Source organism: Syzygium oleosum, unplaced genomic scaffold (assembly GCF_021117445.2).
Source record: "Syzygium oleosum isolate NSW1041296 unplaced genomic scaffold, Sole_v2.1 Sole_v2.02, whole genome shotgun sequence".
Taxonomy (NCBI): domain Eukaryota; kingdom Viridiplantae; phylum Streptophyta; class Magnoliopsida; order Myrtales; family Myrtaceae; genus Syzygium; species Syzygium oleosum.
In genome coordinates, this window is record NW_026607486.1 from 15,285,419 (window position 1) to 15,311,361 (window position 25,943).

The window sequence follows — 25,943 nt, forward strand, 5'->3', positions numbered from 1 at the left end:
CGAAAACAGAGTTTATGTCCACCCCGTCGGGAAGCAAAACAGTTCTTGGCCGGGCTCGTTTGCATGCGGGCCGTGCCAAAACGGATCGATCCGGTCCGAATCGTCTCGAAATAGATCGGCCTAAAGACTTTCGATCCTAACAAACTATGTATCCAATTACAGGCTTTCGATGACTCGGGTCAGGACTCGATTGTACCGGCTCGACTCGACGCGAAAATGTCCGGGATTGATATCGCTGATTATTATTAATTCGACAGGATCGGACCCACACCAAAAAAAAAGGGATAAGTACACTAGAAGTCCTAAAACTTATCAAGAAAGTGCAATCGAGTCCTAAAACTTTCAAGAAAATGCGATAGAGTCCTAAAACTTGTCACGAAAGTGCAATCAAGTCCTAAAACTTTCAAAAAGTGCAAACAAGTCCTATAACTTGTCGCGAAAGTGCAAATAAGTCCTAAAACTTGTCAAATTGGTTCAATCAAGTCCTTCCATTAATTGTATTTTTTGAAAGTTTTAGGGCTCGATTGCACTTTTGTGATAAGTTTTAGGACTTATTTGGACTTTCGTGATAAGTTTTAGGACTCAATTGGACTTTTTTAACAAGTTTTAGAATTTAATTATATATTATGAAAGTTTTAAAACTCAATTATACTTTCGTGATAAGTTTTAGGACTTTGAATGTACTTATTAAAAAAAAAAAAAAAAGGAGCACGTTAGGAATCCACGTGATGGAGGGGGGAGCGGTGGGGGGATCGGTGATCAGACGACGACGATAAAGACAAAAGAGTGCGCACATGACTCTCTCTCTCTCTCTCTCTCTCACGAGCGCTCCATCCATTAGATTCAGATTTAGATTTAACCCGGGATGGATTCCCCCCCCCCCCCCCAAAAAAAATAAAAGAAAAGAAAAGCTCCGACGGTGCACTGAATCAAAGCAACAACAGTCCCATAATAGCAACTGACCTCTCCTCTTCCTCGTCTTCCTTCTTCTTCTCCTTCTTCTTCTTCGTCTTCGTCTCTGCAACTCTCGCTTCGTTCGCGTCTTCCTTCCGGACGAAGGCGGCTTCTTCGGGGGAGGGGACGGGCGCGGCTTCGGGGCCAAAGTCCTTCCCCGCCGGTTTGCTTCGGGCGCAATCCTGCCGCTCCCCTCGAATGCGTGTGATCGGCAGGTATCATTCGTTTCTTCCGCTGGACTTCGCTTCCGCCGCACACCTCCTCCTCCTCCTCCTCCTCCAGCAGCTCCTGCTTCTACATAATGCTTTCTCTCTTTTCGTTGTTAAGGGGGAGTGACGCGGGCGGAGATGCTGATCGGATCGCGATGCTCGTTCGCGCAGGCTGAGGAGTAGTAGTAGTTCCCGGGGGCGCTCTCTGCTCTGGTTGGTTTTGGCCGGGGGGATTCCCCATGGCTGGAGAAGTCGGAGAGACGTTCGGCGTTGGTTTTCAGGTCAGCATTGCGACTCTCTCTCTCTCTCTCTGTGGGAATTCTGAGGATCCGACGCCGGATTTGACGCCGTGTGACCTGATCTAGATATTAACAGTTTCCGCTTACTCGCGCGTAGTCTAGTCATTCGTACTCTGCTCCGTGTGTGTGTGTGTGTGTGTGTGGGATGCGAGGGGTGAGATTTCGGCGGTGAGGATCCGATAAGAGGAAGGTGCTGCAGTTGTTATCGCAAGTCCGCTGTGATTACTAGATGATATTGTTCGAGCATCCATTCTTATTCGATTAGGATCGCGGGATCAGAGCATTGTATAGATCCATAGTTGCCCAGTTAGTTTGTGCTATCTACTACCCGAATAACCGGATTCAGAAACTGAGTAAAAGTGCGATTTCGCGAGGTTAGAGCAATGTGAATGAATTAATAGCTCGGAATTCTTCTATGGTCTATTCCACCCTTGACGTGAAAAGGGTCACTGGCTTTGGGATTTTGCCCGTAGCATCTCCCTGAAATTGTTGGCAATTTCGTTCTCAAATCTGGAAGCGAGTATGAACAGAGAGCTATCTCCTTAAGAATTCGAGTCTTAATGATCTCCAATAAATTTTCCGGAAGATTGTCAACGCGGAAGGTTACCAGGAGGATCTCTGTTTTAAGATGATAGTATGTACTAGCTTTGACTTTTTATCCCATCCCTGCAGATAACTGGTCCTCTTTCTTTTTAACCTTTCTAATGTGCATTCATTCCTATGGGCAGGCTGATTCAATTCACTCTGGCTCCATTTCATTTGGGAGGTTTGAGAAAGAACCTTTAGCATGGGAGAGGAGGTCTTCTTTCTCGCACAACAGGTATCTTGAAGAGGTTGAGAAATTCTCCAGACCAGGTTCGGTGAACGAGAAGAAAGCTTTACTCGAAGCCCATTTCAAGAAGAAACCGCTTCTGCATCAGAGTTCATCCGAGTCGCAGACTGGAAGGGACCATCGGCGTGATGAATATGACACATCAGATAGTACGAGCAGGGAAGGATTCGAGCTTGCAATCGAGGATGATTATTTTGGTCGCTTTGACGAGAGTCCAGCAAGATCAGGGTGTAGTGGAGAGTACAAAGTAAGAGCTGGTGAAAGAGAAGATCCAGGTGTTTCGTCATTCCCATCCCGTGAAAAAGATGTAGTAGATGATCTTTCCATGGATTTTATTCCTATAGAGTATGATGCAGGGATGCCAATTTATTTAGAGGATGGGCATGATGACTTGCCAATAGGTTGCGCTGAGACACAGATAGGTGCAAAACTGAGTTCTGACTATGATGAGAGAGAAGCAGAAAATTGTTCTGAGGCCATCTACTCATATATAAAGTGCGAGACTAATCAAATGGTTGAAAAGAATTGTTCGGAAACATCTCATCTTTCTCCAAAGGTATGGGATGCTTTCATGTAATTGGCTTCTTGCGTCACGCGTAATGCATTTTAACGTGTTAAAATAACCAAGCTAAGTACTGGTTCCCTTTCGTGTTGCTGATTTGTCGTTATATCCTCATTTCAGTTGGCATCAGCATCAGAAACTAAGCTCACCGAGGCCACAGCTAAGTCTCAGTTCTCAGTGGCTGATGACAAGAGAAACATTTCTGCTGAATCATCCAAAGATTTGAACAAAACTTTGGGTGGAAGGATAAGAGGATCTCCATCGAGAACAAATAGACAGAAAGATTCTACCTTGTCTGCAGTCCAAGCTTCCCGTTTAGTACATAAATCTTCGAACTCAGAGGTAACGGTTGGTTTATGATGGCTGACAATGCCAAACTTGATGCATTGAATTGAGAAGTATGACTTGCATGATTACATCAACAATCATGTCAAAGTCCAATGCTTTGACTTTCTTCTTTGCTGAATATGTTCTTCTAATTGTTGATGCATGCTCAATTATGCTCAGCAAAGGGAAAAGCTGGTGATGAAACCAATGCGTGAAGACAATAGGTACTTCTTGCCTCTTTTACATGAAACGTGATATATTATTTCCATTCTATAGAGGCCTCATACTGTCATTTCTAACAGCAAAAGAGGAGGAAAAAAGATTTCTGAACCTCAATCCATGTCAATGATGAAGCTTGAATCGAGCGCAGATTCTACTAGAAGCAGGTCTGAAAAGAAAATTCGGAATTCCTCGAGGAGATCAGTCTTCGAATCTTCTGACTTATTTCCTTGACCTGAAATACAGGCTAAAGCAGATCGCTCAGTCACAGAAGCCAGAAACAAAGTCCACCTCTAAAGGTTTTAATTTTCTGAGTGACCAGCGAGCAGAAAGGAGGAAAGAGGTAAGTGTTAGAAATGAGAATGGGGTACAATGGTAATATTCACGGTTGGTATATCTGCTTGATAATTTGGTTTTGCAATTTGCTTGATTTAGTTTTTTATGAGGCTGGACGAAAAGATGCATGCTAAGGACGCTGAGATACATGAGGTTCAAGCAAAAGCACAGGTATGCTGAATTATTATTATTTTTTTCGTTATGTAGGTATGCTGAATTGTCCAAAGAATAATAATAGGTACATCAAGGATGGTTTACAAGATTTTTATACAAAGTGATGTGGCAGACTCTTATTGGATGGTGGAATGGTCCACCTGTATTAATTTGGGAGACAAGTCTTATTCTAATATATATCATTTATCTTCATTGAGAATACTTCAGTCATGCAAGGCAAGGCGGATACCAAATGATTGATGTATTCAGAAGGGAAACAATCGTTGCACTTTTATTTCGTGAATCACCATTTCTTGTCCTGATAAGCAATTATTGTATCATTCTTTTCTATAAATGATGATTTAGTTGATTGAATAGTATATGATCTCTCTTTGCTCAAAGAGCCTGGAAACCACTTTGTATGTAATAAAAAAGGTAGCATGATTTATCGCACTTAGTTTTCCTTTGTTGTAGCTATAGACAATGTCATTCTTATTATTGCAGGAAGAGACACAAGCTGATATCAAGCTACTCCGGAAGAGCCTTAATTTCAAAGCAACGCCTATGCCTTCTTTCTATCGCGCAACTCTGCCATCTGGGTCAGATGGCAACAAGGTGCATTAACACAATAGCTTTTCCATGTTTTCCTCTTTTTATGATGGTCGATAAGAGTGAGTTCCACTTGGGGAAATAATTTAGTTATCGTGAAATTATTTTTTTAGTGAATTGGAGTGGCTTTCTATCTTCTGAAGCCTTTACCTGCACTAATCGTGGTACTCTGCAACCTGGACCAGGGAAAAGCTTTTCCATGTCTGCTTCTTCTTATGATGGTTCATAAAAGCCAGTTCCACTTAATGAAATTATTAATGCGTCTTCTTGTAATTCCTACTTCAAACTTGAAGCTGAGCAAACAGCCAAGACCAATTGTATTTAACATCTTAACATGAAGGTCATAGGAGAATTTGTGCTTCTATATCAGACAAGCCAGTTGATTATGAAGCATTTTATAACATAAGAATTTGAAGAACAAAGTATAAAGTCACATGTGCTCCTCTTCATGAATCTCGAAATTTCACCTTTTCCTCATTTTGAGTGAATTTCCTCTATACTTTTACTACACTTCTGTTGTGTTTTACTTAATAAACCAGCCATCCTAATTCAGGGCAGCTTTTCCATGTCTTAGGCTTCATCTACCAAAGTCAGGTCAAGCATTTCATCTATGAGATGTCCCAGTTCTCCAAAGCAAGATGCTTCAAGGTCCCGAATTCATTCCAAGGCTGGAAATTGCCAAGTTGTTGCTGCGAGTGTATCTCCAAACACAACCAATCCACCTGAAGCCTCGCTGGATCACAAATCAATCAGCAAGACCTGGGGCTTGAATGCGGTCTCTTCAATACCATCATCAAACAAAGCTGAATCTGCAGGAGATGTAACCGCAAATGAAACTTCAAGAAAGGGAAGAGAACATGACGACGGGAATACCAATAAGCAGAAATCAAAAGCATCGGCAACTGCGAAGACAGTGAAAGGCCTGAGAGTTGAGGGGAAGCAGAAAGCAGGAGTTAAAAGAGACAACCATCAAATGATGAGAAAGGATACTAAAAGTGTCGGCATGAGCAGGACGGGCCGTGTCGCTGTCAGTGTCACCTCCTGAGAGCACTTCCGTAAAATCTTCCCTAAATTCGTCATTGTATCATTACTACTCATCTGCCTCCACATCACTTGAATAGAAGATGGCTGAGGAAGTAGAGAAAAATAAGGTAAAGCCGGCTCCCGTAGATCTTACATGGCCAAAAAGGCAAGTCTGCTCATGTATCAGAGTACATTCATTCTCTATCAAGGCCGGAGAATGTCTTTTTATGCATGTTCATGTACCATAAATGCAACTGAAATGTGGCGAAATTCGTCTCTCCAACATAGATTATCGGATGGATACCTGTATATGGAAGGATAATCATAATTTCTCGTGAATAATCCGAGGGACATATCTTTATGCAGAGTCTTGTCTGTATAATGATCCTCTTGAGAAGTGAGAACAATGAATAATTTCATTCTGCTGTTGATGTTCAACATCTTGCTCGTCCACTAATTGCTGCTTTTCTTGCATGTCCCTTGAAAGTAATTCGCTCCTTGCATACGGAAAGGATGCACAACATGTCGATCGAGGATGAACCTCGTTAATTCGTTCTTGGTGTATTATGTTCGATCATCAACATAAGCTTTATTTGCTTAGCCAAAAAAACAAGCACGAAATTTGAAAAAGGTAAAAAAGGAAAACTCAGTTGCATTCCTTCCTCCAGACATCAAAATACACTATAAGCATCTGTTGTGCGTCTATCTAATTGTCTATTTGTCTAGCTAGACTCTTTAACATAAAATTATGAACCTGAAGTACTCTCCAACAGCTACATACCAAGCAAATGAAAACAGCTCTACGTTTTTTACATCATTTTCACCGCCTTACATTAGATAATGCCACAACACCAGTGACCCAAACTACCCACCACCCCAATAATCATGACCGTCGATCTCCAGAGACCCGCGGCCGACGACTCCTCCGTCTTCGTCCGGGGAGGCCTCTGGTAGTAGTAAGGGAAGTAGGGCAAGATTGGATCGGGTGGCGGAGAAGCGGCATAAAAACTGCCTCTCGGCGGAGGCGGGCTGTAAGAGAAGTACCCCACCGGCGGAGGATAGATAGCGCCGGGCTGTCCCGGGTACGATCCCGTTTGAGTCAGAGTGGTCATCGCTGCCGAGGGTGATGCCGGATTACCGGCGGATGCGGGCGGCGGATTCCTAGTGCACGATGGGTCCGGGCAAGACCCTTGAGAACTTGTGGTCTCAACGATGTTCAGGATCGCGAAAGCCAAGACCAGGGTCAAAAGAGCTTGTCCTAGTTTAGCATCGGCCATGTAAATATGCGATAGATGATTAAGAAAATCAGCTCAAGGAAGACGAAGAGGCCGGAAGAAGAGTGTACAAGATTACGCGACGGCGAGCGATAAAACAAAGATCTAACAAGGTGGTTTCGGACGTCTCTTTAAAGTTATGCCAATGTGTTGATCAACGAGCGTCCCCCTCAATCAGCGCAAAATAGGCACCGCATGCAGTGGGACGGTCGTGAATATCTGTGAAGTCACACGGCTATATAAACAACCGATACCTAACGTACGAGGCTGTACATACATAAGACATATGCAGCCTATGTGGGTCCATTCGATCTTTGAGTATAGCATTATTTATTATATATAATTGTCCTAAGATAAGATGTAGAAGTCAAGTAATGAATTTCTTTAACCAAGCTGTTACTTCGATCATTATCCTTGGCAAAAGCTTCCCCCACGTGGAGATTACTAATTAGCTTAACTAGGATTAGTTATCCTAATCCATTTTTCCTTGCTCTTCATACAATGACGTGGACATCAAGCGACCAAATAAGAGAGGAGATCTAGCTTATTAAGTTTTAAACCTTTTGATGATTTCTCAAAATAGTCATTATGTCATTTTTGACCGAAAATCATTGAGAGACATTGCATAGCTTATTACCAAATCAAATGGAGATCTAGCAAATCGATTTCTTTTGTACCCTTGTTGAAAGGCAGGACGACGTGGAGCTATAAGAGACGTTCCGTCGGACAAGTCGGATGCTGATGGGATCGATCTCCATAACATAAATGTCTTGATTATGTTTGCTTTCTGTTACATGCACGAAAGAGGATTTGATCAACTCGATCTTAAAGAGTTTGGGGGACTAAACCGGACGAAAGAAAATTCATGAACCAAATTGAACATCAAGGGAAAGTTTTGGGGAACCATCCATGCCAAATTTGGTCAGCAAAAGTTTCCGCAACCAGCCTTATAATGTGCGTGTTGGCAATTGGAATTTCTAAAGCCCAAATCTGACGAGGGCCAACAACCCGCCGCAGGTGAGGACTGGCGAGAGCGTCACGACCTTTGACGAGGGCCATCCTTGCTAGATTAGGTGAGGGCGACCCTCACTTGTGGTCGGTCGCTAGCCATAAGCCAAAGGGAAAGAAAAGGAAAAAGATGAATTATTTTTTTAAAAAATGCAAAAATTATTTATGTCAGCATCGACCATGCCACAGAGTTTGGCCGACGGCCAGCCCACGTCCACATCAACAATTTCCAACCAAAATTAGCCGGAAAGACTAAATTAACAAGTCGTCAAAAAGTTTAGGATTAAATTTGCATAATTGAAAGGTTTATGGCTAAATTGGCATAATTGAAAGATTCATGACTAAATTGGCACAATTAAAAAGTTTAAGACTGAATTGGCCGTCTACAATAAGTTTAGAACTTTTTTTGATAATTTCCCTATAATCTGCAGCTCTGCTTTTAACAAATAACATGACAATTAGTATATGTACTTGTAGGTCACATGCCACGTGATGTTGAAGGTGACCCGATGTTGCATTTTGCAATGAGTCGATGAAGTAGGACTCGAGAAGATGTACTCGTGGGATCTCCAATGTTTAGAAAACATAAGGTAAGGTTGTCCTTGCTCATGTGGAAAGCAACATATTTCTACTCATTCCTCGCACCCTCCAAACTGAAGAAGAAAATATGGATGAAGACCACAGTCTAGTGATTATATTGGTACATACAGTCGGAACAAGTATCGAAATGAAGGCGAAATGCATTCGTTGAAAATGAAATCTTTCGAATTCAAGGTTGTTTTATTACCTTAATCGCCGCGGAGTCCGTAATGACTCTCTCACGTTTCTTTCCACGCTGGTCTTCAAACAAGCGAGCTTTGTGCTGATCTTGCAGCTGGTGACGATGACGACAGAATGGTCGAGAGAGAGAGAGAGACAGTAGGTGTTGACTTCCATGCAATGCCATGCCAAATGACCAGTCCTTCCGTTCATAACCTCACATTCGTTGACTGTTCGACCTTCAAACTCTACATTTGCGAAACCCTAACCTTAAGACGCCCCAGCCTAGCTCTAACATGCAACGTCTAACCATTTTAAAGCTACCCTTTAAGCAGCGCATGGGAAAGTAGTTGACGGCTCTTTGCAAACATTCACGCATGCACGTTACCCTTGAGTATTATCCCAAGAAATACATGTGCAAAGTCTCCTTAGACACCCATGGGAACAGACAGACAAGCAAATTTCCTTTTTAAGGCAGTACCAAGGTTTGGTAATGCTTTTTTTAGGTGCACCAGCTTCTTGTGAGCCTAACAGTCGACCGCAGCCCTTACACTTGCAGACTTTTGCGCTGTAATCACGTAAACCCGGCATGCTTAGCTTCGAAAATTCGGACTTACAAGGAACGACAAGGAAAGTACCTCATCTTTTCTCCATCTTTTAGCATTTGTCACTATGAAATGTAAGTCTTGTCCTTTGTAGTTTAGGAGTCGGCAACGCCTACCTATGTCTCTGGACTATGCGAGTCAGCCTTACTAAGGCTTTAGATTTTATCTCCAGTTAGCAGCTAGTATAATCTGTTTTTTTTACCACTTATTTGACCAAGGAGTTGATTTACCAAAGCACCAACGTACGGTTAGACTGGTAGGTGCTTCTTGTTCGGTGCTTACTTCTCCAATAGGATAGGGGATAAGGGTTTTCTTTTATCTAACCAACGGCAAATGTATATTGAATATAGTTACGACCATTGACTCAACCTTCAATATATATAGGCTACCTATATAGGCTTTTCACCTAATGCACAGTCTATCCAATTAATATATGTAAGTATTTCCTAGACATTGGCTTGTGTGCACAATGTTAGGGTACAACGACGGTTAGCTTATGTCCAACTATTGGTCATATCATATTGGTAAATAAAAAGTCCCCCCTATATGTCAAAATCGAGTTTTCTTTAGTTGAGAAACTATCCGGTGAACTTAATAAATGTGTTGAACTGAATTTGGACCGTCAAATTTGATGGACTCAAGTGGGATCGACATCATTTTCATAATTCGCATTCAGTTTATTACACATACCACATTAATATAAAAACTTCTCATCTCTAATCTTATTATCTTGATACACCTGCTTGATGCATCACTCGATGAAACTCCCAAAATAGGTGAGATGCCCAAAATCAGAAAAATGGGCAGAGTGGGTTCTCGCGCCAGGTTCACCGACCTTTCTGTTCTAACCTCAATTGGCTAGTCTTTCCCAGAGAATGACGCTTTTTCGTCTGTACTGCAATTTCTTACACATGGACACACGTGTGTGGCCCCTTAGTTAGTTTACCTTCTGGTCATCGTCATACTTTTTACTACTTAGTCAAATCTCCAAGTCTCTAGGACACAGATTGTCTTAAGTCCAGCTAACTTTATAGAGTTAATGGTGCAGATTCATTGTCGCATTCTTGATAATTCAAGGTTCTAAATCATGATGTCTAGTACACAACCTACCCTGGATTTTGTCCTGATCTTCACACTAACTGATAAACAGTTGCATGGACAGGATATGAGGACGAAGTGATATGACAACCATTAGATTTTGTGGACAGTCACGGTAGATCACATGACAATTCATCATCATCTACTGTTGTGATCTATTCACTCTGTTCTCTTTACAATCTGAGTCTAGACAAATGTTTTTTTTTTGGTAAGGTGAGTCTAGACAAATGTTTCACCCTATATAAATTGAAATAAAAAAAATTCAAAAGAAAAAACTTCCTATAAGATTCACTTGACTTTTAACTTAATCAGCAGAAGTGTTCAACCGCAATGCAGAATAATCAAGGTCTTATTGAACGTTGTCTATTTGTTTCTTTCTTGGCATATGAACTATCGTTTTGCATGATATATATCGGGGACACTTTGATGAGATCTTCTTAACCTACAAATGTTAATACTCGCCTCAACTAGTTAACACGCCCTCAAGCTCAAGTAGACATAATTTTAGTCTCCAGCCAAAAGGATCTCTAAATATGCTAAATAAGTTGAACAATCTCATTTAGTAAATCATGACATAATGATCAAGTAGGAGTTCCTAGAAATTGTCGTGGCTGCTACTATTATATAGAGATCATCCTACTGATGTATCACCTATTCACATGCAAACCAGTGAGAAAATCATCACCAACCAACTTTCTAATTTTCTATCAAACGAACAGATTCAACAGAACCCAAAAGCAATTTGTGCTTTGTTACGTGAAGGTCGGGGTATGTACAAAAATCAAGGCTTAATTGCATTGAGATAATGGTATACCTATGTACTTGTTCACAAAAATCACCCCCTGGAATTTTTCCCCAGCAGAGAAGCAAACAAAGTAGAAGGACTCTTGAGACTTGTATATACTTGTTCTTTATCTCTAGGATTTAAAAGTTTCCTCAATTCGCTTTCTTTTCTAGGTCGACCTTAACACATCCGCAAGTCAGCTGTGTTCCATATGTTAAATATAGGAAGTGTTAGGCTGGTTTACGCTATGAAGATAACATATATACTTTCTATTTGTGTGTTAGGTGTAACTCTAATTTGGTAGCGCAATAACTTCTGGTTGCACCATTGTATGACACTTTCAAGACAAACCAAAATGACCCAGCTGGTGATTTTGCTTGTAGAGCTCACACTTGCTCCAACAGACGTTTGTTATCGTTATGCTTTCACGATCTCTCTACTCTCCTAGAGACGGAGAGAGAGACAGAGACTCAACTACCTAGGGTTCACGAAGCCCTAACAACAGTTTCAAGGTCGAACAGACAACGAAGCAAAGGTTAAAAAACAAAAGACTGCTCACTTGGCATGAATAGCATGGAAATACACTCACCCGTGTGTGCATGTCCATGAAATCACCTCCTCTTCCACCTTGGAAATCTGTAAAATTTCAAATTATAGTTAGTACCTTTGAATTCAGACACCAGCAAACCAAAGAAACAAAAAAGCATATGCATGTATAATTAATTTCTAAACCAAAGAAATCTATGTATTGAGAGAAAAGAAAGAAACGAAGTACCCGGGTCTCTCCTTGGTGGAAGTGGGTACTCAGTTGATGAAGTGGGTTCTTGATTTGAAGGGCCTGCCTGATTTTATAGAGAGAGAGAGAGATATGCTAAGGAGCCAAAGGCAAGTAGTCTGTAAAAATGTCCGACTCCATTCACATGGCAAGTGAAGAGGAAGCTTTGACCCACGGATGGTAGATACGTGAACGACAAAGTAGCATGTGCAAACGAACCTTAACAACCTTTACTACAACTAGGAGATATCTATTGCCCAGATGAAACTAGAAAGAGTATTTAACAAGTAAGCAATTGTTTATGGATTGGAGTCCGCGCAATTTAGGGGGGGAGAAATTATTGGCATCTTTTAATTTACTTTTCTAAAGATGGAAAGGAAATATCGGCACAGTTAAGAATTAGGACGGCCTAAGTTTATTTATTTTCTCTCTTTCTTCTCTTTTTTATCTTCTTCTGTTTACTTTTCTTCTTTCCCCTTCAACCCTTCTTTTCACCATCATCGACCCGTTCTCTGTTTCGCCGCTCAACACCACTACCTACGTCATCCATCTCTCCCCACTCCGTCATCGCCTCTCTCTCTCTCTCTCTCTCTCTCTCTCTCTCTCTCTCTCTCTCTCTCAAGCGCGACCTCATATCCAAAGTCACTAATCTCAAGCGACTTCCTACTTGGAATCGCTAGGTTGTGCACAGCCAGTAATGGAATGTTCTCAACCTTTGTGCATAATGGGTACGGAATTTCGAACATTATTAAGCCATTTTAAATAAAAATGAGTAATTATAGCATAAACTGCTAGTGTACATTATTTTTATACAAGCGGTCTTATCCATTATGAATTTAATGGTTAGTGAGAGAGTTAGTACTTAAAACCCTAAAGTCAACGATGGATAAGGCTGTTTGTGTAAAGTTTTTTTTACACTGGCGGTGCAAGGTCTAATTTTCCATATACGTTGTTTTTGTGATAAATGTCTTGCCTAATCATCAGCCGGGCATTCTATAACACTAGCTATATGGTTCTAAAAAAAAATTTCCAAGTGCACAGGTAGTAATTATATGGACTCGCGTGGAGAGAATTTGTGCATGTACAAATTATTCGCACATGAGCACGGGATAGTCTTCAAAAGCACGCCCATGACTTCCTCCAAATTATATCATCATGGAAATGCTTATATACCGAAGTTAATTTGTTGCTACTATGAAGAGGACACTCAAGAGATTACTTTACTAGTATCTAGATTATTTTAACCGGATTAGATCATGACATGTCCAGAAAAAGTACTGACATTCATGTCAGGGCACCACCTCGATAACACAAACACACCAGCTCCCAACTCGTGCTTTTGACGAGCACACGCATTATTTTACCATCAACTTTTACTGGCGTGCATGTAGAGAGAGAGAGAGAGAGAGAGAGAGAGAGAGAGGAAGACTCAAGAGAAGGGTTTGAAAAGCAGCAGAGAGGAGGAGCCAGTTGATGGTGAAGTTTAGCTGGTGCTCTGGTGTGATTTCTTGAAATGCTGAAAGAATTTAACCACGAAAACGAACGGATCCTATGGCATCCAACCACGCATGATCCCACTCCCATCTACCATTATTCTTTGCGAAACACACCTCTCTCTCTCTCTGTTTCCCTTTGGTCATCTCCTCTTGAATGGGAAATGGAAACATCATATCAAACAGTCCTTCTCACGAGCGCAATATGAGAAAAATATCTTTAGCTACCGTGACCAGCAGATGACAAAATATTGTTGGTTGCCAAGATTTGGGAGCCATTTGCTCTCTCTCTCTCTGACTTTCTCTCTCTCAAATCTCTTCTTGGATTCCACAAATTTAGGAAATTTTGTATTAATTTCGAAGGTCAACATCATACTACAATCTGGAAATTATGACTTTCATTGGACGTATACTTGTTTTATTCAACCCGCTTAGATTGAATATGCCCACACGTTCCATGGGTTCAAGACTACCTTTGCTATATTATTCTCGATGTCGTGTTTGTGGTGGATTAAATTCATCCATAATTTGATTCGCTTTACAATGCATTGCGCATTTGAAACGAACACGAAGCACACCCCACACAATGTAGTCTTGTCGTTGTTCGTCTCATGATGTAACAATCTTACCGGCAGTGAATAAGGACATCTTCAGTTTTCAAAACCCCAAAGAGAACAATACACACACGTATATACAAAGAAATCTGATAGCACTTCATTTTATACACCAAAAGGGCGATGTGGCCGTACTAACCCGTCTCCACGCATAATCGAACCTTCGGATCTATTTTATTTTTGTAGATCGGTTAACCTCTGGGTGATTTGACTTTCACCTAACGCCTAGAATTTTAAATTTACAATCGACATAAGAAATGATTAGTGGCGACTCATAGAACGATTTAGGCATTTAAATCAAAATAGCTTACCCCCGACCTATGGGATGGAAGACTATAGGCCATAGACTATGGGACAGTTTTTCAAAACTGCATTTTTTTGTATTATTTTCTATTTTTGCATTTTCGAATTAAATCAAAAGATAGATCTGGATCGCGGGGTGGAAAGGCGTAGCATCATAGCGATAATCATTATTCATTTGATTCCGAAAAACTTATCCAAAAAGTCATAAACCTATTACATTTTTGTTAATTTGGTCCTAAACTTTTTAATTGTGCCAATTGAGTCAATCTGGCCAATTTTGGCCGATAATCGCTGGCATGGATGCTGGCTGTCCTACGTGGCACGGCCGATACTGACGTGATAATTTTTTAATAATGTTTTAATAGTTTTTCGATTTTTTCATTTTTCCTTTTTTTCCCTAGCTTTTCTTCATTTTTCCTTCTTTACTTTTTATTCTTCTTTTTTTCTTTTTCCCTCCCCTGGGCCTCATCAATGGCCGACGGAGGTTGCTGACCTTAGGTGAGGGAAACCTAGGCCGGCATGGGAGGGCTGCCTTCATCTAAGGCCAGAAAAGAGAAAAGGAAAAAAAGAAAAGAAAAAAAAAGAAGAGAAGAGAAAAGGAACAAAAGAAAAAAGTCATGAAGGAAAAGTGAAGAAAAGAAAAAAAAAAGAAAAAATTCAAAAAATATAAAAATATTATTAAAAATTATCTATGTCAACGATTTTCGGCCAAAATTAGCCGGATAGACTCAATTGGTATAAATTTAGACCAGAAAAAATTTAGCACGATTAAAAGATTTAGGACTAAATTAGCAAAAAGTACAATAAATTTATGATTTTTTGGACAATTTTCCTCATTTTTAAGACGATGGATGAGTCAGTTAGGCAATCATAAAAACCCTACAAGTGACGGGATAAAAACCCTTCAAATGAGCGATTTTAATCTTTCTTTCTCATTTCCTTTTGTGTTTGTTGTCTGTTCATGTAAGCCCTTGTCCATAATGTGGTTACTTGCTTCGGGGTATGAGTTTGTGAGTTTATTGCCAGAAACATTAACAGAAATGGGTTTATTTTGCTTCATAAAAATTAGGAAAATTCAATATTTTTTCTTGTCTCTTATATATAGCAATTCCATGTAACTTTCATAACTTAAATCATATGGCATGACGATGTAGTATCATGAAACCACTTAATTAAGTATTCTTAATTTCAAAATGTGTGTATATTATTATGGAAAAATGTGAAATAAAGAAGAATATTTCAGTAGCCAGTGATATCATGCCAATAAAGCCAAGCAACACATTAATACAAGATCTACTCAGGGGTGGACTCTCTTCTTTGCAAGGCATTTTGGTGGTTTGAAGTGCCCCCAATCTCACCGGTATTATCTCTCTCCACATAAAATTTTATTCGGCTTGCCGATTTTGATGTTTTTAGGACCAAAAAGTTAAAGAAGTGACAGCTTATAAAGTTTTGGGTAGCGCCAACATGAGTTGGAAGGTTTATAAGACCATCCTAAGAGGGCATTTGGCAGAGCCAATAACTTCACGGAATCATGAAGTCTTTGTCCTCTCCCTCCTGCCACAAAATTATCCAAAAAATCTTAAATTCATTTTACTTTAATTCAGTCTTAAACTTTTTAATTATATCAATTGAATAATATATGTTTTTAGGATTTGCCAATTAAATCCATCCGATCAATCTTGATCGGAAATCACTAACGTAAACGCCGGTCATCTTACAGGACACGACCGATATTGACGTAATTCGAATTTTTTGTTTCGAAAAGTTATCCCATATTTAGGTGATTTGACTTCCTCCTAACACCTACAATTTTAAATTTCCCATCAACTTAAGAAATGATTGATGGCGACCCATAGAACTATTTAGGCATTTAAATTACAGTAGCTTACCCCTAACCTAGGGGATGGTAGACTGTAGCCATAGACTACGGGACAGTTTTTCGAAATTTCATTTCTGTTATTCTTTTCGATTTTTGCATTTTCGAATTAAATCGAAAGATAAATCTGGATTGCCGGGTGGAAAACTTGATTCCAAAAGGTTATTTTCGAGTGTGGAAACGTAACAACTAACCACCCAATTGATATGGTAACATGATTAAAAAAAATTATCCCATTGATATGCTAAAATGTGTACTTTCATCTTTTTAAAATCAAAACTGTAACAAGCAAAAATCATAAAGAATATATTGTTTTCTCAGGAAGTCTTCTCATGAAATCTAGTGAGATGATAAAAGCATGACATGCGGACTCACTACTCATGAGTGAAAATTTTATAGAAGTTCCGGACGTCTTAGACGAGACAAATCCATGAAGAATGGTGAAAAGTGACAAGTCTCAAAACCATCGAGGTGACTGACCAAGTTGGTTAGGAGTTACTTTCAATTGGTAAGGAGCCGCCATTAGTCATAAGCTTGAATCTCCTGGTTGCTTCTTGATCTCGGAAAATCCTAATTTGTCCATGATATAGGTTTGGCTTGTACGCCAAAAGCATCGATCGCGATCTTATTCCAATGTCCTATGATGCAGCGGCGATAGGATCGCTTAAAATGAACATTATTTATCCAATGACAAATTCATCGATACATTGCCCGAAATGCACCGCGAAGAACACAATAAGCAAAGGAGAGATCCCCATATGGAAGTCTGAGAGAGCCCGAAAAACATTCCCAAATCGCTACTACGAAACTCGTAGTTACAATTGACGCGAGCGAAGAGGCTCGTGTCCCACTAAATCCGCTCCATCACCTCACAGATCACGTTGTTGTAAGCTCGCAACAAATCATCGGCGATCCGGTCGAATCCGCCGTCAACAGGGACCAAAATGAACCGTTTGAAGCTGGACGACACGTAGCTAGGTTTCTTTTCTTTTCATGCTACCTATCTATTTGTCTTTATATTCATATGGTCTCCCTTCACCTATCAGTTTAAGATTTTGGATTAGATTTTCTAACATGGTATCAGAATCAATGTTATCTCTTTTGCAATTGTGTCTCCATCGCCATCAGACGAATTTCACATGCCGTGCTAAAAAATTCTACGGGCCACTCGTAATCCGACATGCACGTGAGAGGGGGTGTTGAAAATATTATCCAACATCGCTCTACTATGGGTCGTAAATGCTTTTTATATATATGTGGTCTCTCTCAACTTATCAGCTCGGTCTTTCGATCAAAAAACATCAATGAAGACATGTAAGCACACTATTATGCGGTAAGGATTGTAACTTTCCATGAATTTTCCATGTCTCACTCAACAGCGGATTGCTTATGTCTTTTCTTGAGGATCGACGAATCGAACGACATTTTTGTTCAAGTTGTTGCCTTAATTTTTTTTGTTTAACTTTCTAGCACTATCCAAGAGAGGATAATGCCAAGTCGAAATAAGTGCCGGGCAATCCAGGTAACACTTAAGTCGAGATAAGTGCCGGCCCTCCTTCATTAATTAAAGTAAGTCGATTACGTTACGGGACTGAATTGAACACGTAAAAAGGATCCGAATTTGAACAATCGACGAAAGTTCCGGGAGCGGAGGCGCTCTTCCATTGGCTGAAGGGGGACGACGGGACGCTTTTTCCGGCTCGACATGGACAATCAGTGGCGGTGGGACTTTCGCATGATGCCCCCTCGTCCTTTTCGAACGGTCCAAAAGGCAAAGGGGCAGAGCGAAGAAATCACGAGCGACCGACGCGATCTCCCCCACCACCTGTCGTTTCGATATCTGAAAAGGAGGGGGAGCGCAGGAAGAACCGAGGACGATCTGGGGCCGTCCGACCATTTCCAACTTGTCACCGACGAGGATTGGCGGGATGGGTGCTGTGTCGTTTTGCCCAACGACAAACCGTTTTCGCGCGGGCTGTTTTTTTCCGTTGACGGGCGGGTGGCGCGCGCACGGCCATCCCTTTTCATTTGATCGCGGGGAGGTGGGGGTGGGGGTGAATGGAACAGTTTTGTTTTGTTCCGCAGAGAATCCCCCACCGATTCGGGCGAGGATAAAACCTCGGGCGAGCGAGCGAACGGGATGCACCCCCGCGCGCGCACGGGCCCCGACCCGATGGCGGCCCGTCGGATCAGATGGGTCCCGCGTGGGGCCCACGCGAATCGGCGGAGGGGTTTCGCTGGGTTAGTATATACGACCCCCGAGCGCGAATTGCGAGTTTCCGTTCCGGCTCGTGAAGTGCCAACGGAGAAAGTTTTCGGGGGTCCTAATAAAAACAAAGGTCCGGCAATTCTAGCATTTTTGTCTTCGTTACTTTTGATCGACAAATGGATGCCGCGTTGTTTTCACCGCATGTCAATTTTCGTCGAAGTCGACTTTTATCATTAATGGGAGATACTAATCTGAAGGGATAATGACACAAATAGTCCCTGAACTTTGACTTAATGTGCAATTTGATCCCTGAACTTTTAATTTGTTCAATATAGTTCCTGAACTTTAACATAATGTTCAATTTGATCCCTGAACTTTTAATTTATTCAATATGGTCTCTGAACTTTTAATATGTGTTCAATTTAGTCCCCGAACTATATGAAAATGTTCAATATAGTCCCTGCACTTGAATTAATGGAAGGACTATATTGAACATTTTCAAATAGTTCAAGGACTAAATTGAATACATATTAAAAGTTCAGGGACCACATTGAACAAATCAAAAATTCAGGGACCAAATTTTACATTGGGTTAAAGTTCAGGGACTATTTGTGTCATTTTCCCTAATCTGAAAGGTTTGTCTGTCGGGAGCCGACCTTCGTTTTTAAGAGTCAATATTAACATTCACTTTGATTTGACAGTGTACTAACGAAAGTCTCAGCTTTTTGGAGAGTTACAAATATGCTTATTTAAGTTACATTCGTGTCAAATTATCCGATAGAGTTTGGCACAGATTAAGCCTGCTATTATACCGGCATTTAGGAAGCCGTCTCGTCTATGTTCGAGATTCTGTAAATTTTAAACACATGCAACAACAACAACTACGCGATACCCAATCATACCAATATGCTTGCCATAGCTTTCTTTGCACCGTAACCGAGCCTCCGACTTGTCACATTTTTACATGTTCGGCAACACACGCTTTACGCCGTAAAAACCCAAAAACCACACGACGCAGCTTCCTAAAAGCTGCCCGAGTTCGGGGGAGGGCGTTGCAGCCGTAAGGCGTCCGGCCAACCACTTTATGAGAGCAGCAAACGCCTTTTGTTGCGAAAAAAAAGCTGTACCGTACTGGGCCGAACATCGATCCTCATCCCCCTCTCCGTGCCTAAATTGGGACAAGTGCACCACAAGTCCTAAAACTTGTCACAAAAGTGCATTTGAGTTCTAAAACTTGCAAAAAGTTCATTTGAGTCCTAAAACTTGCAAAAAGTTCATTTGAGTCCTAAAACTTGTCAAAATTGTTCATTTGAGTCCTAAAATTAACACTGTTAGATTTATTAACGGAAAACGCTGATGTAGCACTGACGTGTCAGTTTTAATTATTTTTCTTGAGACACGTGGCGCCACGTCAGCAAAAATAAAAATAAAAATAAAAATAGAAAAAGCTGTAAAAAAAAAAAAAAAAAAACAGAACCGGCGGTGGCCGCCGCCACAGCCACCGGGAAGGACCGGCGGAGGTCGCCTGGGCCTTCCCGAAGCCCGGCGACCCTCGCCGGCCCCGGGCGAGTCCCCGGCGAGGGCCGGCGACCCTCGATCTGGGGGAGGGCGCGACCCTCGCCCCAGATCTGAGCGAGGGTCGCCGGCCCTCGCCGGGGACTCGCCCGGGGCCGTCGAGGGTCGCCGGCCTTCGGGAAGGCCCAGGCGACCTCTGCCGGTTCTATTTTTTTTCCTTTTTTTGGTTTTTTTCTGTTTTTTTTACAGCTTTTTCTATTTTTATTTTTGCTGACGTGGCGCCACGTGTCTCAAGAAAAATAATTAAAAATGACACATCAGCGTTTTCCGTTAGTAAATCTAACGGTGTTAACTTTAGGACTCAAATGAACCATTTTGACAAGTTTTAGGACTCAAATGCATTTTTGTGACAAGTTTTAGGACTTGTAGTGCACTTATCCCTGCCTAAATTTAATTTTTTTTTGGTCACTACAAAGCCAAACGGGCCGGCCCAAATGTCCGAAGATGGATTGCCGCAAGGCCCAGAGAGAGAGGCCCAATGGGCCTCAAGAACGGGCATGGTGGACGGGACACCATGAATTGGCCCATATTCAGGCGGTTTGTCTGGTAAAGCTTCTCTCTCTTGCACACCCAAGAACATCATCGCAGTCACCGCCCTGCTACTTCCCCCACTCTCTCTCTCTCTGTGCAAAGTTGCAAAGTTCTTATCTGTTTTCTCTCTATTTGGGCTATGGAGCCTTGCTGATTCTCAGCTCCTTCATCCGGACGGTTTCTTCCGTGGCGCGCCTTCGTTCGACTCTCTCTCCATCGCGGCTCACCGGAACACGAGGAGGAATCCTTGACCGGAAACGAGGAGCCGGTCGTTTTGATGTCGGGGACTGTCTCGCTGTCTTCTTCCCCGATCTCGCATCGCTTGCGCGCGGCTCCGTCTCAAAGGTTCGAGTTTTTGGGCTTCTTTCTCGCTCTTTCTTTTTGGGCTTCGGGTGGAGAATGATGCTGCTGTCGTTCGTTCGACAGCCTTCGCTGTTCCGCGATCTCTCGCGGGCGGGTTGTGAGGATGTCCGCGGCTGCGACGGACAGCCCCGCGCTGTCTTTCGAGAGGATGGCCGTGAAACCGCCTTCGCACCCGACGTATGATCTGAAGGGCGTGATCAAGCTCGCCCTGGCCGAGGACGCTGGGGATCGAGGTTTGGCATGAGCCTCCCTAGTTCTCTTTCGATTTTGCTGCGTTGCTGTGATTGCTGTTCCTCGTTTTGTTGAGAAAGTATTGGGTGCAAGGGTCATAGCGTGGCGTTTTCGTGTATTAGATAGTGAATGGGCCGACACCCAGTGACGAATTGTATTGGGAATCTGTGCATTCGTAGATCATTTACTTGAAGTTTGTTGGCGAATTTATGCTTCCGCGGTGACATGGATGCTGCTGCTCTGGAGGTAGTTAAGAACTCGGAGTGTGTGAATGTACCTGGACGCGATTAAAAGGCTTATTATTATGACATGTGCTAGTGTCGTTGCAATGTTTTGTTTTTTCCGGTGTGTGACTGTGGTGATCATCAGTTCCTAATAAAGCTTGGGGATTTAGTGATCCATTCACTCTGTTTTCACCTTGGGCGTCTCATGGGTTGCATAATTCATGGAATTTTAGGAGATGTGACTTGTATGGCCACTATCCCTGCGGACGTGGAAGTGGAGGCCCATTTCTTGGCGAAAGAGGATGGTGTTGTGGCAGGAATTGCTCTTGCGGAGATGGTATTCCATGAGGTTGATCCTTCTCTCACGGTATTTCCTCTCTCTCTCTCTCTCTCTCTCTCTCTCTCTCTCTCTCTCTCTCTCTCTCTCTCTCTCTCTCATGTTATGGAGCTTCTCATTTCTTTGTGTGCAATGGATTGTTCATGTTCAATATGATGCAGGTAGACTGGTCTAAGAAGGATGGAGATTATATACATAAGGGTCTTCAGTTTGGAAGAGTTTCTGGTAGATACACAATGTTGATATCGGCATTATATAAGTATACAGACTTTTAATTTGCACTTCAATTTTAGCAAGTTTGTTCTTCCCATTAAGAGCTTGGATATGCAGGACGAGCATACAGTGTTGTTGTAGCTGAAAGGGTAGTGCTGAATTTTATGCAAAGAATGAGTGGCATTGCAACTCTAACTAAGGTACTTTCATTTTCCTGAAGAAGGTAGAAATGAATGGAATAATGCTTTGATGTTGCAACCAGAACTTTTAACTGTCCTTGCAAATGATTCTGGAAGTGTAATCTAGGGTATGCTCCATTACAGAGCTAGAACTTGCTTGTAATCAGTTCCTTAGTTGCCACTCTGGTTAAAGGTGAGATGAGACGTGGTTGATTATTTCTGCAGGCAATGGCAGATGCCGCACACCCAGCACGCATTCTAGAGACAAGGAAAACTGCTCCAGTTTTGCGTTTGGTGGATAAGTGGGCGGTCTATACTACTTCCTGGACTTACAGCTCCTGCTTCCTTTGTCTCATATTCAAGTTCATCAGTTGACCTTGTGATGTATCTTTCTATAGGTTCTCATTGGTGGAGGGAAAAATCACAGGATGGGTTTATTTGATATGGTTATGATAAAGGACAATCATATATCTATAGCTGGGGGTGTCACAAATGCCATTAGATCTGTTGACGTGTATTTGGAACAAAGAAACCTCCAAATGGAGGTCGAGGTACTTGAATTTGGCACTTTACTTTTTGAATGTTCAACCTGTTGGCCTCATGACCAGTAAAATAAGCTGTCTTTGGCCCTGGTCTTTTCGATTTGAAATTTGTAACTCAGGATGTTTACAACATCATCATCTCTCTCTCTCTCTCTCTCTCTCTCTCTCTCTCAGGTTGAGACAAGGACACTGGAGGAAGTTAAGGAAGTATTAAACTATGCATCTGAGACCAATACCTCATTGACTCGGATAATGCTGGATAATATGGTCATACCCTTATCAAATGGTGATGTTGATGTTTCTATGCTTCAAGAGGCTGTGGGATTGATCAATGGGAAGTTTGAGACAGAAGTACGTTTTAGAAATTCTGTGATGCTATAATCATCAATTGTAGTTATCTCACTCTTTAGTTGGCTTATGCATTGAGTTGTTTAGTTGGGTGCTGCAGTTACAGAGTTGTTGTCTCTGCTTTCCCTCTTTATTCTGCATCTGTTAGAAAAGTGATGTGAAGAAAATTAAGGTACCAGGTATTCAATGTGGATGGAAATTGATTGACATGTGAGATCATTTTAATGACATTGTCTTTCTTAGGTAGTATTCCCAGCTTCTTATTCATAACAAAACCATGCATTACTGTCTTCTAGTACCCATCAAATCTCGTACCTGCAACTTTGCATTGGGCTTGCGTAGATTTCAATGTAGCAATGTTGCATCTTTAAGTAAGCCCGTGTAGTCAGGTGAAGTCAGCTGAAATTGCTTCTATTTTAAATCAATTTGTTTCTTGGCAAATTTTAGGTGCTCATTTTCCACAGTAGCCACGATAACCTGTCTTGTTATAATGTCGTATTAATGGGTAATATGGGCTTCGCAGATGATTCTGATGTAGTGTGGCATTCCGAGTGAACTGATTTAAACCTGACAGTAGTACTTTGCTATGGCAGGCATCTGGAAATGTTACTCTTGAAACAGTGCATAAAATTGGACAAACCGGTGTGACATATATCTCAAGGTAATTTGTTTTTGACTCTATTCATGGCCCTCAGCAATTTTTATAGGACTTGTTTTGATAAATGTCGAATTCTGGTAACAAATCTCCATGAATCTGTAGCCTGTAGAAGAACTCAAGTGTGTTTGTTTCAAATAAGCAACTTTTCATCCAGAAAAGAAGTTTGTAGCAGAATCCATTTTCAGGAAAACAACTTGGATAATGACATTCCATGTTTGGTGCTCACTATGAAGGATTTTCTTGCTAAATTGTCAGAGTCGCGGTTCATGAACAAGTAAGCGACTGTAGTGGCAGTGACAATAACCAACTGTTGGAGGTGCTTCTGTTGGCCACAGCAGGCTGGCCAAATAGTGGCGGCTGCTGGTCAGTGGCAACTGTAAAACCCTTCGTAGCTGTAGGAACCCCCTTGGTGATAGGTGACAATTGACAGGTTTCAATTTTAAGAATTTGAATATGCACTTTTTATTCATTAGCAGAAGACTTTGCATTGACCAATTTGTCTGCGTTAAAGGATAAAACATGATTTTCGTTTTTCTTATTTTGGCTGGGTAATAAACGTTATGTTCTTTTGATTAGTGAAAAGAATGTAAAATTCCTATAGTTACTTTTCTTTGCGAAAAAGCCTAAACAGTTGATGTCTTTGTCCATGTTCCTTCTTTATGCTAAATTCAGAAAAGAATAGCTCTTCTCATGTCGGAATCTCGTTCCCTTAATTCTAATGTAGTGTTGATACTTCGCCAAAAGAATCGACCAGCTAAAGCTAAAGTTCCATTAAAGAGTGCCTCCATGGGGTAGAACCTCCTCAGGGAATATAAGTTTTTCATAAGGCTGATCTTGAGCCGCCATCCAAGCACGAATACCAATCAATCCCCAAAACAGAAGAGGTTCTGTCCAATACAAAATAAACATTCAGATGTTCCAAACATCACAGGTTCCGATCACAATCAAGTGAGTGTGAGGAGTTTCACCGGTTGAATTAAGTGGATCACTGTTCCCATTTTTTCTTAGTGGTGAAGCAGACAATAGAGAGGAGTCTGAGGGTTTAAATTATGCGGAATCTATTTGCTCTGTGAGGGGGATGCTTTGTTCCCTTGTCAGCAGTTAAGGTGTTCTTATTTGTTTGTCAAGTAATTGAGAAGCCTGATTTGATCTTCTTCATTCATGGGTAACTATTTTGCGATTATCGTTTCTTCCAAATGTTCTAGTCTTTTTGTCATATGCGACTCTGGATGGAGAAGATGAGATAGGACCATACTCACTTTGTACCGTGTTCAGGGTTTAATGGCAGTTGCTGGTTTTGGTAACTCATAAGATCTGTGCAGTGCACCATTCTGGCAATGCTAGTTGTATTGGTTAGGGAGGGCTTATTCTTCTGATAAAGTTAAATCCTGCTATTTGAACTTGTAATAGTTAGATTCGCTAACTCTAACGTATGTTCTAAGTAAGAATTGCACCGAGAAACAGCTAGTTTTCGTATCCCATCTGGCAGACAGCTATATATGGTTCGCTTTTGACAAGTTTTGCGGGCAGATGATGTCTTTCTTCGTGGTGAAGAAAGTTAGACAACCATGCTGGCATGTGGGATGACTCGTGGGCACCAACTTTTCCCCTGGATGACTTTTTGTTATTTTTTGCAGTGGTGCCCTCACGCATTCTGTTAAAGCGCTCGACATCTCCCTGAAGATCGATACGGACTTGGCTCTCGAAGTCGGAAGGCGTACGAAGAGAGCGTGACTCGTCGCTCTATACCTCATTCCTATAAGGAATCTGCCCAGAAATGGATGATCTTTCTTTTCCGTGAGATGTGATGTGCTTCCTAATTCCTACTAGACCACTTTTCTTTCGGCTTTTTTCCATTGATGACTGCCAATAAAGTTGTTGGGGCAGAAATCGGAAGGCGGAAAGTTAATTAAAGTTCAATTAACGAGTGGGGGATGAAATATATAAGTTCACCAATCTATCAAAATGACATTAATAGTCCTCAAACTTTTGGTTCAATTTGCAACGTCATCCTTAAAATTTTAATTTATTCAATATTTTCCTTGAACTATTCTCGAATGTTCAATATAATTCCTAAATTTTTAATTTATTTAATTCAGTCCCTCAACTTTTGATAACAGAGTCAAATTGGTCTTTCGATTCCTAGTCTATTTGCCAGATTCTAAGATACGTTTTCATCATAATCTATTTTATAAATCATCGAAAAATATCCTATCTTTTTTCTACTTTTTTTTTTACCTTTTTGGTCTTTAAAATTAGTATGATAGTTTCATTTAAGTATTTTTTTAGCTTCAGATAAAAGTAGAATCTCATTTAAAGTTGTATTGGGTTGATATTCGTACAATTTTTAATATCCTAATTTAAAATTTTAATTAAAACGCAATGCACAAGCTTGTAAATTTTATCTATATAATAGAT

At 41.2% G+C, this 25,943-nt stretch overlaps 3 protein-coding genes and 2 long non-coding RNA genes across 7 annotated transcripts; 2 read left to right on the plus strand and 3 right to left on the minus strand.

Annotated features, from left to right (window-relative positions):
- The first annotated feature begins 1,083 nt into the window (after positions 1-1,083).
- On the plus strand, positions 1,084-5,961 carry LOC115674752 (protein WVD2-like 7). The gene is made up of 10 exons (XM_030597287.2): positions 1,084-1,169; positions 1,282-1,444; positions 2,191-2,850; positions 2,977-3,198; positions 3,364-3,407; positions 3,486-3,569; positions 3,649-3,745; positions 3,838-3,909; positions 4,396-4,506; positions 5,075-5,961. The coding sequence occupies exons 2-10, from the start codon at positions 1,403-1,405 to the stop codon at positions 5,543-5,545; spliced, it is 1,803 nt and encodes a 600-aa protein (XP_030453147.1). The 5' UTR covers positions 1,084-1,169; positions 1,282-1,402; the 3' UTR covers positions 5,546-5,961.
- Positions 5,962-6,356: 395 nt separating this feature from the next.
- On the minus strand, positions 6,357-6,800 carry LOC130137316 (extensin-like). Its single transcript, XM_056308102.1, has one exon. The coding sequence runs from the start codon at positions 6,798-6,800 to the stop codon at positions 6,357-6,359; it is 444 nt and encodes a 147-aa protein (XP_056164077.1).
- Positions 6,801-8,218: 1,418 nt separating this feature from the next.
- LOC130137433 (uncharacterized) lies at positions 8,219-10,461 on the minus strand. Its single transcript, XR_008815875.1, has 2 exons — positions 8,593-10,461; positions 8,219-8,458 (listed from the first exon to the last, which is right to left on the minus strand). It is a non-coding gene; the product is annotated as an uncharacterized LOC130137433 (long non-coding RNA).
- A 190-nt stretch (positions 10,462-10,651) lies between these two features.
- LOC115675080 (uncharacterized) lies at positions 10,652-12,121 on the minus strand. The gene is made up of 2 exons (XR_004005009.2): positions 11,827-12,121; positions 10,652-11,687 (listed from the first exon to the last, which is right to left on the minus strand). It is a non-coding gene; the product is annotated as an uncharacterized LOC115675080 (long non-coding RNA).
- An 8,441-nt stretch (positions 12,122-20,562) lies between these two features.
- On the plus strand, positions 20,563-25,511 carry LOC115674836 (quinolinate phosphoribosyltransferase [decarboxylating] 1a). Of its 3 annotated transcripts, none has more exons than XM_030597385.2 (10): positions 20,564-20,775; positions 20,857-21,026; positions 21,482-21,615; positions 21,747-21,810; positions 21,916-21,998; positions 22,203-22,286; positions 22,376-22,528; positions 22,694-22,870; positions 23,461-23,528; positions 25,163-25,511. In XM_030597385.2, exons 1-10 carry the CDS (start codon positions 20,708-20,710, stop codon positions 25,257-25,259), a joined length of 1,098 nt encoding a protein of 365 aa, XP_030453245.1. In that variant the 5' UTR covers positions 20,564-20,707; the 3' UTR covers positions 25,260-25,511. The 3 variants fall into 3 exon arrangements, with proteins under 3 accessions (XP_056164705.1, XP_030453245.1, XP_056164706.1); XM_056308731.1 differs by having other exon boundaries at positions 20,565-20,775; positions 23,628-25,243; XM_056308730.1 differs by lacking the exon at positions 22,203-22,286 and having other exon boundaries at positions 20,563-20,775.
- The last annotated feature ends 432 nt before the right edge of the window (positions 25,512-25,943 follow it).